This window comes from Dipodomys spectabilis, unplaced genomic scaffold (genome assembly GCF_019054845.1).
Source record: "Dipodomys spectabilis isolate Male_0828 unplaced genomic scaffold, ASM1905484v1 ptg000018l, whole genome shotgun sequence".
NCBI lineage: Eukaryota > Metazoa > Chordata > Mammalia > Rodentia > Heteromyidae > Dipodomys > Dipodomys spectabilis.
This window is the reverse complement of record NW_024870695.1, coordinates 1,539,245-1,554,523: the sequence shown is the minus strand read 5'-3', so window position 1 is coordinate 1,554,523 and position 15,279 is coordinate 1,539,245. Positions and strand designations below refer to the sequence as shown.

At 50.1% G+C, this 15,279-nt stretch overlaps 1 protein-coding gene across 1 annotated transcript in view; it reads right to left on the bottom strand.

The window, feature by feature from the left end:
* The window catches only part of Rap1gap2 (RAP1 GTPase activating protein 2), a 174,024-nt gene extending 167,496 nt beyond the window's left edge, over window positions 1-6,528 (bottom strand). Inside the window, exons 1-2 of the mRNA XM_042673926.1 lie at window positions 6,426-6,528; window positions 2,086-2,121 (exon numbers count right to left, since the gene is read on the bottom strand). Coding sequence (XP_042529860.1) covers window positions 2,086-2,121; window positions 6,426-6,469 — 80 coding nt within the window. The 5' untranslated portion in view covers window positions 6,470-6,528. The remainder of the gene's footprint in view (window positions 1-2,085; window positions 2,122-6,425) is intronic.
* Window positions 6,529-15,279: the final 8,751 nt, after the last annotated feature.

Sequence of the window (15,279 nt, the reverse complement as noted above, 5' to 3'; positions counted from 1 at the left end):
TGGCTGGTGGTGATGCAGAATGGAGTAACTGCCTGGGGAAACAATCTGACAGCTCCTCAAAAGGTTAAAACAGAGTTACCATATGACCACTCTTAGCTATACACCCAAGAAAAATGAAAATGTATGCCCATACAAAAGCTTCTTCATAAATTATCCATGGCAGCATTATTAACCATCACCCAAAGTGAAAATAACCCAAACAACTATTAAAAAATGAATGGAAGAGTAAAATGTAGTATAATTATAAATGGAATATAATTTGGCTATCAAAAGAGATGGATACATACATACATACATACATACAATAGCATGGATAAAATTATGCAATGCCTAGACCAGGAAAATCACTAGATATGAAGGAGATTAGTGGAGAAGGGAAAGGAGAGGAGGAAAAGAGGAAAGGGGAGGGAAGAAGAGGGGAGAGAGGGAAAAGAAAGAAAGAAGTGGAGGTAGATTTTCATGCAGGAGTTAATTCACATAAAATGAGAATATTTCAGAGCTAGTGACTAAGGATTTTTTTTTTCCTCCTTTTCAATTCACTCAGTTGAAGCAGTGGTCTGTAAGTCCTCTTTGCCTGCAAAGAAGAACGTAGATGGAACTTTCCTAAACTTTGCTTAAGTCTCAAAAGAGAAAAAAAATGAGGATGTAGACAAAATGCTGTGCAGCATCAGAGAGGAGAATGGAAGGAAGGCAGAAATAGTGAGGGACAGATGGGAGGACACGTTCCCCGACAGATGTGTTTCTGCCTAGGGCTCCCCCCCACACCAGTAACCACAAGGCGAACGGAGGCAGGCAATTCCCAGCCCTGAGGCTTCTGGCATGGGAACCTCATTGGGATTCAGGGCTGAACTGGTTGACACACATGCAGGCAACAAGGACCCAAAGATCAGCCAATCTCATCCACCCATCCACATACCAAGGGTGTTCTCTGTGAGGGTTTACAGCTGTGTAATGGGAAATGTCCAGAAGATCATCTGATGGGATTGGATGTAGTGTTTAAAAAAAAAAAATGTGCCAAGCACAGGTGGCTCACCCCTGTAATCCTAGCTACACAGGAGGCTGAGATCTAAAGACCACAGTTCAAAGTTAGCCCAGGCAGAAAGTCTAAGAGATTCTTACCACCAATTAACTACTAGAAAACTGGAAGTGGTGCTGTGGTCCCAAGTAATAGAGCTCAAGCCTTGAGCAATACTGCTCAGTAACAGCACCCAGGCCCAGAGTTCAAGCCCCATGACCAACTAAAGGGGAAAAAAAGGAAAAAATTATGCTGGTACTAGGGCTTAAACTCAGGGTCCAGGAGCTGCCCCTTAGCTTTTTTGCTTAAGGCTGGTGCTCTACCATGAGTCACAGCTCCACATTTGGCTTTTTGAGAGTTAAAGATACGAATCTCTGGGCTGGGAAGGTGGCTCAGTGGTAGAGTGCTTGCCTTGAATGCATGAGGCCCTGGGTTTGATTCCTCAGCACCGCATAAGCAAAAAAAAAAGCTGGAAGTGGCACTGTGGCTCAAGTGGTAGAGCACTAGCCTTGAGCTGAAGAGCTGAGGGACAGCGCCCAGGCCCAGAGTTCAAGCCCCACGACCGACAAAAAAAAGAAGAAGAAGAAGAAGAAGAAGAATAGCAGAGAGTGTGTGTTTTGAGATTACTTGTGATGGTTAATCTTATTTCAGAGTCTTTTATTGGTCACATTATATAAATACGCCTTGCCCTATTCAAACTAGCCAATCCTGAGGAGATTGTAAACCTGAGCTCAACCAATCTGAGCAGAGGGGGCAGGATCTGCTGTGTTAGGGATAAATAGTAGAGCAGCCCCCCACTCTGTGTGCATGCTTGACAGATATTTGCCCAGTAGCACACCCTCCCATAGAAATAAATTTTGCCTTGCTGAGACAATTCTTTGTTCTTCTATTACATAGACAGTCAGCAATCAGGAGCACTGCTCAGCCTCCTCCAATCCAGAGGACCAACACTGGACCATTCACCATCCACTGTGTTCCTCACAACATAGAAGAAGAAATGCAACACACCCCCTCCCCAGCTCCGGTGTCCTGTCACATGCAATCTCAACAGAACAGAAAGTGGCACTTACTTGACCTTCAGACTGGCCAGCATGGTCTTGTCGATCCTGCCGAAAGAAAAGCAAAGGCTACAATCAGTGAAGAGGCTGAAGACTCCCATCCAAGAGTCTGCAGGAGAGGGGTCCCTAGGTCAGCCCAGCACAACAAAGTGGGAAGGCCCTGCCAGGGACAGCTTCCTTTGTTCCAGCCCAGCAAAGGAAGGCTGAGTCTGGGAGGGCAGGGGCATGCATAGCCCAGATGAGAAGTCATCATTCTCCCCACCTTATTTATTTTCTTGAATGATACAGGGGTTTGAACACAGAGCTTTGCGTTCTTCCTTGGCTTCTTCCACTTAAGGTTTGATGGCTTCTTCCACTCAAGGTTTGCTACTCTACCAGCTTTTTGTGGGGTTCAATAGACATTAAGAGTCTCTTGGATTTGTTTGCCTGGGCTGGCTTGAAACCTCAATTGTCAGACCTCATCCTCCTGAGTAGCTAGGACACTGAGATTGGGAAGGATGAAATCATGAGCTTTCCCGCCACCCCCCCAACCCAGGCTGACTCTTTATTATTGTTCTCCTACAAAGGGCACTCTGCTACCAGTCAGGGACATCATCAACACAGCACTTCTTAGCCTTCAACTCTGGAAAGATGCAAGCCACCCATCCCATCCCCCACCCCACCCCCACCCCTGCCTATCCTCAGTGGGAAACCTCCCACCCAGGAGGAACTGCCAGTCCCAGGACAGAACCAACAGCAGGCTCCAGGAAGAACTGGCAGGTGGGTTCCAGCAGGCAAGGAACTGGGAGCAGGGAAGATCAGGTTTGCTGCAGCCGTTCCCACAGTCACTCCTCCACCCAGCCCGCGCCCACCCACACTGGCAGAGGAGGCGTGTGAGAGCTGCTATTTTTACCTCCACATATGCCAGCCCTTATGGCTGGAAAGACAGATTCCCCTCCCCCTCCAGAGACAAAAAGGCCCAATGCTCCCACTGCTCTCCTCCAGTGTAGGGGTCATGGCCACCAGCGTCATTACTAATCATGACACTACAGTGTCATTCTCCATCAGTATCATCATTACTATCAGTGCTACTAAACTTATCGCCATTCAAGCAGGGTGAGGTGGCGCATACCTGTAATCCTAGCTACTCTGGAGGCTGAGTTCTCAGGAGGATAGTTGTTCAAGGCTAGCAAGGTCCCATCTCAACAGCAAAAGCTGGCTGTAGTGGGACCTGCTTGTCATCTCAGCTACAGAAAGAGATATAAAACAGGTAGATCACTTTTTGCCTGGGCAAAAAGTGAGACCCTATCTCAAATTAATCATTGCAGAAAAAGATTGGGGAAGTAGCTTAAGCCATAGAGCATTTGCCTAGCAAGTGTAATGAGACCCTGAGTTCAAACGCTTAACTAAAAACAAAAACAAAAACTGGGCTCTAGTGTTTCACAGCTGTAAACCTAGATACTCAGGAGGTTGAGATCTGAGGATCTTTGTTCAGCGCCAGCCTAGGCAGAAATGTCTGTGTGACTCTCCAATAAAGCACTAAAAAGCCAGACGTGGAGGCATGGCTCAAGTATGGAGTACCAGTGTTGAGCAAGAAAGCTAAGGGACAGAGCCTAAGCACTAAGTTCAAGAGAAAAAGAAAATTACCACCATTCTAGGATGCTCAAAGTTCTTTCAGGGCTCCCATCTAGCAAGCTCAGCCCAGCTAGCTTCCCCAGCACAACTTCAAGAAGAGGAGGGAGAGGGTGAGGTCACAGGTCACAGGGTGAGTTCAGAGATGCCTAAACTTTCTCAGGACCACACTGGTACTGAGCTAGAGACAAGACTCTCTCTCCCTCTCTCTCTCTCTCTCTCTCTCTCTCTCTTTTCCCACCACTCAGTTCCCAGCATCTCTGATCTCAACTCCCAATGAAAAAACTAATTGTATCCTACACATCCAAGCCATCAAACTCCCGCTTCAGTCCTTTGCCTGCTTCCTGAGGGGCTCACTACTCCTCTGGAGGGACTCACTACTCCTCTGGAATACAGCCCTTCCTCCTCTCTCATTCAGATCCCCAGATCTGACTAGGAGTCATATTTGTAACCAGAGCCACTCAATTGCCACCCCTAAAAATAAGCCCTCACCTCTAATATTTTCTTCATCTCCTGGTGCTTACAATCACCCCTGTGCTGTGACGAAGGTAGAAATGCCCACATGGGGACACTGAGTCCCAGAGAGAGGAAGTGTCCTATTGGAGTTCCTTAAGAGTCAAGATGGAGCCAGCGCTAGACCGAGGCCTCCTCCTGTGTGCCTTCTGGGCTATGTCTGGGCAACCTGACCACCATACCACCCTGGTGCTCAGGGCCACAGGGGGCCCTGTCTCAGAACCAACATCCCACATACACACCCTTCTGACCCACCAGGGCTCTCAGGCTCGGGTGTGGCCTCCAGGAGGGCAGGGCCTATGGTTTGAACAGGACTGGAGGGGAGATAGTCAGTGGCTGTGAGACTGGGCCCAGCCCCTTCAGGAAGCCAGGAGCTCCTCCCTCTCCTGGTCTACCCTGTCCTCTCTCACCCAGTCTACCCTGTTGTCCAGCCTAGCAGTTGGTGAGGCTTTTGAAACACCACCCCAGGATGAGGGAGAATGATGAAAGAGGTCATATCGGTCAAGCTAAACTATACTTATAAACTGATTTATTGAATGGCAAACCTTTTGTACAAATACTAGATAATAAAAATAGTAAAGGACACACACACACACACACACACACACACACACACACACACACACACGATTCTCTTGTCTATCTAGAGGGACCAGAGCTCCAGGAATCTGTAACTTAACCTCAACCGGTTGTGACACACCCCATCTCGGCTGACAGCCACACACCCTCCGATGTGGGAAGTGGGGGGAGATAGACCAACCCACTGTTGCGTGTAAAGCACCTGGCTCACATTCACTGAGCATGGATGCCAGGCTAAGGCCCAAAGACCGTGGTAAAGATGGTGGAGTGGGGCCTGCTCTCTCAGAAGCCAGCCTAGTTGACACTGGTGAACACACTGGGGTCTCGTGGGCATACTGGGTCTCTTTCCCCACACTTTTTTACCATCAAGGCATCCTAGGTGGCCACACACAGTCTCCCTTCACCTGGCCAGGTTCAAACCCCAGGCCCAGATTTGCTCAGGGGGCTCTGGAGCATTAAGCCTCAATGCCCAGCACTGTTCCCTGGGCTGGAGGAGTCCTTCGGCTTCAGCACCACTAGATTTAGCTCAGCTTTGCCGAGGGAGCTGTCTGGTGCACATCACTCTGCAAGCCCCACATCTGGTACAGAAAGATGGGCCTTTCTCTCTCACCCAGGCTCTGCCCTGCACAACCCTAGCCCAGCCTCACACATCCACCCAGGACAGCAGCCTCCAGCCCAGCATCAGGCACCCCCTGCCATCTACCCAACATGGAAAGGCCCTAACCCCTTCCTGCTGGAGGATGGAGGGCCAAGAGGTGTCAACGTGAGTGACAGCAAAGCTGTGTACATACGCATGTGAGTAATTGGCCAGAGGAACAGAGCCCACTCCTTCCCAGCCCCTCCCCCTGGATCCCCCATCCTCCCTCCACACCACCTCCTCCCTCCCCACCCTGACACCCAAGACACACCCTCTCCCAGCCTGACCATGCCCCAGAACCAGAAGCTGAAAGGAAACCGATAATGCAAACCACTAGGCTCTACTTCCCAGCTGGGGGAGAAGCTGCCACCAGCTGGTAACCAGAGACAAGCCTTCGACCTCAGTGACTACTTTCTGGCCCCCTAGAGAGGAAAGGGCATCTCCCTTGTCCCACCCACAAGCTTAGAGGCAAAAGCTGGCACAGAGGGCAAGCAGGAGGGTAGACGCAAACTGGGCTGCTCAGGCCCCACACAGCGGTGCCTGCCCCTCCCTGTCACGACTCACCCCTTCCCAGAGGACCCCTGCCATGGGAATTCAAGGAGGCAGGAGAGATGAATGCATATGTGACCATCCACGGGAGGCCATCCACCCAGCCAGGCACCTCATACACACAGCCACAGGCCGGTCACCACAGTCACACACCTGCACATAGACACACTCACAAGTAACCACAGACAAGCATTCACATCTACAAGAACATACCAACAGAGACACACACATCCAACTGTACTCACCCCTCTACTCACAACCACACGCACATGGGCAGCCAGCTCTTTCTGGATCCCTGGGCTCACAGTCTCACCCCCCGCCCATTTCTCCCCGACTCAGGTATCACCAAGTGCCCTCTGCACAACCTCCACCCCTGGAGGCCCAGGAGTCCACCAAAGCCCTAGACAAGACTCCACCTCCGAGTTCCCCCAGCCTACCCACAGCCCATCCATCTGTCACCCACCATCCAAAGCCCCCAAAGGAGACGCTGCGCTTCCTGCCAAACATGGCTGCAGTCGTGGGGCCCAGGCTCTCAGCGATGGCCCCAGGACTGTCGGTGAGTGGGCTGAGTGGGCCGTGGTGTCTCGATCTCTGCCACGGCGCAGGCGGGGTGCCAGGCGTGGCACCGCCCTCCTCGCGCGGAGCTTCCTGTGGGTGAGGCTGCAGGCCGGGAGGTGTGTCCTGCTCTTTAAGAGGCGCCCAAGTCAGCAAGCAAGCGGGGTCACACAGGCCAGCTTCCTTACACGCAGAGGAACCCACAGCTCCGGAAGGGGCTCAGCCGGCAGATTGCACCACAGACCCATTGGGCCACTGGCCCTGCATAGCCCTGGCTCCCCAGAACCCAGGGGAGGCCCAAGGATACCACAAGTATGCCTGGGAAAACAGGGCGGGGACCCAACTGGAAGCCTCAGGAACCTTAGAGCCCAGAACCCATGCCCCTCCTGGGGCTGCCTGAGACAGGCCTTGGCCTACTGCTCCACTGAGGCACAGATAGATTATACATGTGTAAGTGTGCAAATACACAGGTACAGCACAGGTGCATATGGGCCCATGCCTGTTCACAGGTCATTGCACACACAAGTACACCTGCACCTACATTCACACAGATGCATGCTCACACGCAGGTCCCAACCACTCCTTACTGTCACTTACAAATGACCAATGTGACACTCACATGTGCACACTCAGACTGCTCACATGCTTGTGAGCTGCTGTCACAGATGCACACACATGGGCACTGCTCTGTACTTTAGGGTATTTTTTTTGGGGGGAGGGAGGAGGTCAGTCATAGGGCTTGGACTCTGGGCCTTGGCACTATCCCTGAGCTCTTCAGCTCAAGGCCAGTGCTCTACCACTTGAGACACAGCACCAGTTCCAATTTTCTGGTGGCTCATTGGAGATAAGAGACTCATGGACTCTCCTGCTCAGGCTGGCTTTGAACCATGATCCTCAGCTCTCAGCCTCCTGAGTAGCTAGGATTACAAGCATGAGCCACCAGCGCCCAGCTAGTGCTCTGTACTTCTTGACCCCTGTGCAGGGTCCAGACAGAGGTGAGGATTCCCCTGCTTCACATGGACAAGAGTATAGAGGGAAGGCGGTGCCTGCATCTTAGATGTCTTTCCATTTGGAAGTGCAGGCTTTGGCGCCATTCACCACCTGTACCAGCAATGACCACACTAGAGACACAGTAGGCATTCTCTGATGACAGCCCTCTGGGCGTGTGGGCACTGACAGGGTGCCAGGCCCCACCCTGCCCCCAAGAAGTAGAGAGAGAGAGAAAGAGCAATAGACTTGTCTCAGCTGCCTCCTCCAGCTTCTGTCTCTGACACCACTACCACCACCAATGTCCTGAACAGGGCCTGTCACCACTGTCAGAGTCAGAGGCTCTGTGCTGAGGTGTCAGATGCCAGCCTTGGACAAAGGGAGCACAAGGATTCTAATTTATTTTCTTTTTTCTTTCTTTCTCTCTTTCTTTCTTTTTTTTTTCTTTTTGCAGTACTGGGATTTGAAGGAGCTTCATGTTTATTAGGCTGGTACTACACTACTTGAGCCACTCCACCAGCCCTTTGGGGCCAGGTTGAACTGCAATCTTTATTTGTGCTTCCTTGGGTAGCTGGGATGATACCCATGTGTCACCACACCCATCCATTGTTAAGATATACTCTCAAGGAGAGAAAGGGTTGGCATTGTTCAAAAAGAAAAATACTCTTTTCCTGACTTATGTAACTGTAACCCTTCTGTATAACACCTTTATAATGACAATTTTTATTTCTATTTTTTATTTTTATTTTTTGCCAGTCATGGGACCTGAGCTCTGGGCCTGGGCGCTGTCCCTCAGCTCTTCAGTTCAAGGCTAGCACTCTACCACTTGAGCCACAGCACCACTTCTGGCTTTTTCTGTTTATGTGGTGCTAAAGAATCAAACCCAGGGCCTCATGCATGCAAGGCAAGCACTCTACCACTGAGCCATCTTCCAAGCCCGACAACTTTTAAAAAGGTTTAAAAGGTATACTGTCATGAGCTTTTCACCAAGGCTGGCCTCAAATCACAATCCTCTAACCTCTGCCCCCACAACTAGCTAAGATTATAGGCTTAATTAAGCCACCGCTCTTGGCTCCTAATTTTCTTGGCACTCCCGCCAAGAAAATACTACAGTGGGCTCAGATGGCCACTGGGTAGGCTATGGGAGCAGTGCCAGGGGCCTGGACTATGGAAGAGCTGAGATCCAGCTCTCTTCTCTAAGACAGCTGGTACTAGCAGGAGTCCAAGGTCTTCAGTTCAGGTTGTCCTCCATGCCCACCTGTGCCCTAGGAAGGAAAATTCCTAGTCTGGAATGTCTTCAGACATCCTGTTGGATGCCCACTGCAGACAGCCACTAGTGCCTCTTCCTCCTGCCACACCCACCCCACACGTAAGAGATTCTCAGCCGGTCCCATGGACCATCAGGTATCTATCCACCCTGCATCCCTCGGAGAGAAACACCACTGGTTTCCCTCACCTCTGCATTAGGAGTACCTCCTAACTAGACATCTGCTCTCCTTGCCCAGAAATGGGTTCAGAACACCCAAACAGACCTACAGGATTCCATCCCTCCACAATTAACCACAGGACCAAAGCCAGAGGCTGTGAGGAGTGCACAGAAATGAAGCTGACCCTCAGGAAGAGGGTCATGCTAAGGTTTAAGGGCATCATCGGATGGATCCAGCTATACCACAAGTCAGTTAACCCCTGAATACCGAAGAATCAGTAATTATTCCTTGATTCCTAAAGCTAGTAGGAAAGTCCTGACAAAAGGGAAGAGATGGCTAGGCCGGATGAGAACCAACAGCCCCTCTGCCTGCTCTGCCTGTTCCTTCTGACAGCTTTGAGACTGCCCCCTGGCTGAGCCCTGTGCTGGGAGCAAAAGGAGCTCCTTGAACAGCCAGCCACATCCATGGCCTCAGCCAGAGTTTGCTGGGTTGGTGACACAGGTCTACTGAGGACAGAGTCCCTTCTGCAGACTACTTGCTCTCACAGGCTAGTGAGTATGTGAGAAAAAAAGTTGGGTGACAGTCACCCCAGGCTCAGGCACACCCCAGCACCCACAACGACCATGTGTACACAATACTTATCACATCTATTCTGAGAAAGAGGCAGCTGATGGAGTCTCCAAGACAAGACCACACACAGTTATGAGGCTGAGAGCCAGGAAGAACGTAGACCCAGTCTAAGTACCTGAAGGATGGCAGGGCAGCCTAGGGACCTGTGGATGGTGTGTTCAAAGCCACAACTACTGTTACCCTGAGGCTGGAATTCAGTCCCTGGCAATCACAAAAGACATTTGTGGAGTCGGGCACTGATGGCTCACACCTGTCATCCTAACTACTCAGGAGGTGAAGATATGAGGATCACACTCAAAGCCATCCTGAGCAGGAAAGGTCCTGAGACTGTTATCTTCAATTAACCACCAAACACACACACAAAAAAAAAAACCAGAAATGGAGCTGTGGCTCAAATAAAAGCTCAGGGACAGTGCCCAAGCCCAGAGTTCAAGACCCAGGATTATCAAAAACAAAACAAAACAAGACATCCATGAGACTCAAACAGCTAGCCACAGTAAGCTGGTGGGTTAGCAGGAAGGTACAGAGTGCTCACCTAGACATGCATGGTGCTCTCAGGAACCCTAGAGAAGCCAGAAGACCCAGAACCTCTCCTCTTCAGGGCAAGGACCTAGAGAAGAGGGAAGTTCACACACCCTTTCTCTCCAAGGGCTCTGGGCAGATGAAGAACATTCTAGAGCCATCGTCACTCTCCCCCACTCAGCCCTCAGTCTTGCCACCTTTGAAGCTGTGTGACCTCAAGCAAGTTACTTAACTTCTCAGTGGGAGTGGGGGGGGGGCGGGAGGGGGGAACCTCAATTTTCTCCTCTAATACCGGGTGGGTCTCACCAGCCCCACAAGATGATTAATGGACTGAAACACTTGTACAGGGCTCCACCCTGCTATGAGGGAGGTCAGAATCACTATGACCCCACCCCCTGCTTCTGTCCCTCTCAGTTTCCAATCTACACACACACACACACACACACACACACACACACACACACACACACACACTGACTCTCTGGTTCCTCTTCTAAAGGTCAGGGAAGTTGAGAGGCTCTATGGGAAAGATTCTGAGCCAAGAAAAGAAAGTGGGGAGCCAGGCGCTGGTGGCTCACGCCTGTAATCCTAGCTACGCAGGAGGCTGAGATCTGAGGATCGCGGTTCAAAGCCAGCCCGGGCAGGAGAGACCGTGAGACTCCTATCTCCAATAAACCACCAGAAAACCGGAAGTGGCGCTGTAGCTCAAGTGGTAGAGCGCTCGCCTTGAGCTGAAGAGCTGAGGGACAGCGCCCAGGCCCAGAGTTCAAGCCCCACGACCAACAAAAAAAAAAAAAAGAAAGTGGGGAGGTAGGCTCTGTGTGGGCCAGCCCAGCCCTCCTGTCCCAGCCCAGTTTCCTCCCAGATTTGAGCTGACTTGCAGCCAGGAAGAGTGGATATGCAGACAGACCACAGCAACAAGAGATCCAGAAGCAACCCCCATGCCTTTATGTCACAGATCTGCCATTCACTACTGAGATGGTAACCCTGCTGTTCTCATGGAGACTAAGGAATCCCACACACACAAAATTTTCCCTGCTACTAGATGGTAGTGCTGATGACATCACCCTGCAGCCCCATTGAATCCATGGGACCTACAAACATGCATGATTCCTGCTGCACCTATTGTATAGATGGGAACACGAAGGCCCTGAAAACAGAGCACAGTTCAGCAGCAGGAAGAGAACAATGATGAAGCAAGACAGAGCCAAGGGCCAAGTTCTCCCACCCTGTGGGTCATCACAGAGAAGTGACCTTGGGAACAAGCCCTAGCCCAGCCCCAGGACAGAGCGCAGAGGAACCTACCCTGCTCTATACACTTTCTAGGTTGGGGAGCTGGAAAGCTGGCTGGGACCCTAGGAGAGGCAGCCCAGGCTCTTGTCAGCAGCAGCCCATCGATCATGTCCCCAGGCCCCTGGGGCAGGAGGGAAAGAAGGAACACTGTGGTTTCCTGTGCTTGGGAAGCTCAGAACTTGCAGCCACCAATGCGAGCTGGTGATGTGACGGGCTCCTTCCCCAGGCCCAGACATGGCAGCCACAGGAAGTTCAGGAAACAGATGCATCTAGAAAAACTGTGCTCTCTGGACCGACCTAGATCTGGCATAAGACAGCTTGATCTGTGCAGCTCAGCCACAGTCCCCAGAGTGCCACTGTGACCAGTCTGCCTATTCTTTAGATGCGCCAGTCCTCCATTCATCAAAAGGGGAGATAGAGCCGGGCACTGGTGGCTACTCAGGAGGCTAAGATCTGAGGATCTAGGTTCCAAGTCAGCCTAAGCAGAGGCTGAAACTCCAATGAACCTCCAAAAAGCTGTAAGTGGAGCTGTGGCTCAAGTGGTAGAGTGCTAGCCTTGAGCAGAAAAAGCCCAGGGACAGTGCCTGGGTCTTGAGTTCAAGGACTGACACAACAGGGTAGAATCCTGGATTCTGTGGAGCTGCCCCCACCATGGAGAAGAGCTTGAACTGAGCCATTCTGGATCTTCAAGCCTAGTTTCTGCCACACACCTGGAGAACTACTTCCTAGATGAAGAGCTGAAGTTTAACTAGAACTAGCCGGCTGGCCAGCTCTCTTTAAGCATCTCACCCTCAAGCAGAAATAGGAGGCTCCAGAGCCCAGCAGCCTTTGAAGGGCTCCTCCATGTAGCCAGGCATCAGTGCTTCTGCCTGAGCCTCTCCCTCCCGTCCCTAGAGTGCTTCTTAACCATCCTGGAGCCTTTCCCAAGCCTTGGACAACAACAAAAAATAGTAATAATAGAAAAGAGAAGGGTAAGGCTGAAGTGGCAGAGCATTTGCCTAACATGGGTGAGTCCCTGAATTCAGAAGCTTCATTTAATCAATTAATAGTAAACAAAAGGAAGCTTAGACAGTTTAAACAAACAGCCAATAGGTTTGCAAATGTACTAGGGGGGCTGAGGTGGTAGTTCAATGGTGGAGTATATGCGTAGTATGCCCAAATCCCTGCTTCATTTCCCAGCACCAATCCAGCCACCAAGGTTCCAAGTGTGCTGAGCATGAGAACTACCAGTAATGTGACCTTAGGCAATGTCCTTACCCTGTCTTTAACCTGCCTGTGCCTCAGTTCCCCCGTGTGTGTGTGTGTGTGTGTGTGTGTGTGTGTGTGTGTGTGTGTGTGTGTGTATTTAACAGTAGCACCTCATCCTCAGGGCTGTGGGGGAAACATGGGAAGATACATGCTAAGGCTTCAGGGCCATCCCTGGCACTGACCTGTGGGTCAGTTAGCTAGTGTGACTGCTAAAATTTGATTCTATGCCAGGCTTGGTGGCACACACCTGTAAGTCTTAGCTGCTTGAGGCTGAGGCAGGAGATTTGCTTGAGCTCACCAGTTGGAAACTAGCCTGGGCAACATCACAACATCTTATCTCAGGGAAAAAGAGAAAAGAAAAAGGGAAAGTGAAGGAAAAGAAGGGAAGGAAAAGGATCAGAGGAGAGGGGAGGGAAGGAGACCAACAGAGAGGGGAAGGGAAGAGTAAAGGGAAGTGAGAGAGGAGAGGGAAGGGGCAGGGAAAGCAGAAGATAGGGGAGGGGAGGAGAAGACAAGAATAGGACTGCTGGCGCCCGGTGGCTCACGCCTGTAATCCTAGCTACTCAAGAGGCTGAGATCTGAGGATCGCAGTTCAAAGCCAGCCCAGGCAGGAAAGACCGTGAGACTCATGTCCAATAAACCACTCAGAAAATTGGAAATGGGGGGTGGGAAGGTGGCTCAGTGATAAAGTGCTTGCCTTGCATGCTTAAAGCCCTGGGTTCGATTCCTCAGTACCACATAAGCAGGAAAAAAAAGCCAGAAGTGGCGCTGTGGCTCAAGTGGTAGAGTGCTAGCCTTGAGCTGAAGAGCTGAGGGACAACACCCAGGCCCAGAGTTCAGGCCCCACTACCAGACCCCCCCCCCAAAAAAAAAGAAAAGAAAACTGGAAATGGCACTGTGGCTCAAGTGGTAGAGCACTCGCCTTGAGCTGAAGAGCTGAGGAACAGCTCCCAGGCCCATAGTTCAAGCCCCACGACTGACAAAAAAAAAAAAAAAAGGATAGGACTAATTCCAGCACTGGAGAGGCTGACTGAGAATCTGGAAGAACTTGTGTCAATATATATATAGACAGATAAATGATTTTCTAGTGTGCTCATGAACAATGGAATAATATGTATTATATATTATATTATAATATAAATATATATTGTTCTCCTTGCGCCACCCAAGCTTGTTGGCAGAGAGCCCTAATGCTCATCTTTAGCCCATCCTGGTGAGTCTGCTGTGGTATAGGAGAGTTGGGAGGGGCCTAGAGAGCTGGTCACATGATCTCCTTTAGTGAAGAAGTCCTCTCTGGTACCCCCTAGTGCCCAAGTCTTCTTGCCCACAGGTAGCCACAGGGAAAAATATATATAACATTTATAATATATGTAATATATATACAATATATAAAACATATATAATATATAGCATAATATACTATATATTATAATTATTGTATTATATAATATATGTATATATATTATTCCATTGTTCATGAACAAGACTAGAAAATCATCTCCAGAAGACGGTAATGCAGTAAGAAATACTAGAACAAAGTACACCATGAGACGCTCATCATTGACAGCTCTGTGATTACCTGTGGGTAGGAAGACTTGGGCACTAGGGGGTAACAGAACAGGCTTCTTCACTAAAGGAGATCATGTGACCAGCTCTTTGTCCTCCTTCCAGCTACCCACCCATCACTAGGCCCCTCCCAACTCTCCTATACCACAGTAGAGAATCACCAGGATGGGTCAAAGATGGGCCTTAGGGCTCTCTGCCAACAAGCTTGGGTGATGCAGGGAGAACAAGGGGAAATCTTGTTTCTATTTCTAGAACATCAACCATATTGCCCTCTGGCAAAAGAGATGGAAGATAGGGTCACTTTCTCATTATTGCAAAAGATAAGCAACAACTCCATGCTGTCAGAGCACATGGGTCCCAGGCCTATCTCTGGCACTAAATGTAGCTATGGGGAAACTATTCTAACTCCTTCTATATCCAGTTTCATCTGTAAAGAATTTATTTCATTCATTCACTTCTTAAGAGCTTCCTATGGACCAGGGGGATCATATTAACTTTCCATTAAGCCTTACCACAACCACATTCAATTTCTTGATGAAGAAGTAGAGCCTCAGGCTCAAAGATTTGCTCAAGGTCATAAGGCTGGTGTATGCCCATAGTAGAATTCAAACCCAGAGCCTTTTCTTGGAGCCCTTCTGCCTTTCTTATAAGTGAGGGTCACACACAGCAGAGCAGGCCCCAAAAAAGGTTGGGCTCCAGATAACCCCAAGACTCTCCTTGGGCCCCCTGCCCCAACCTGGGCTAAGACAGCTAGACTGAGTGACTATGACTGGTCGATGAGCAGGGACTCAGGCAAAGGCAGGCAATAAGGAGGCAGGGAGCTCCTTCACGTACTTTAAAAAAAAGAAAGAAAGAAAAAGGCTTACAACAGAAAGGCAGCACATTCATGATTCATTTATCTGATGTCCTTGAATAAAGTTGGGGACACCAATGGGGCTCAGCCTCATCCCAGGCCTACTGCTAGACCTCCAGCTTCAGGCCATCTCCTTAAAGGACATTTGTCCCTTGTCCACTTGAAGAGATCAGAGCTGACTTGGATTGGTAGAATAAACTAAGACAAGAATAACCTGACACAGTAGCGACCTCACT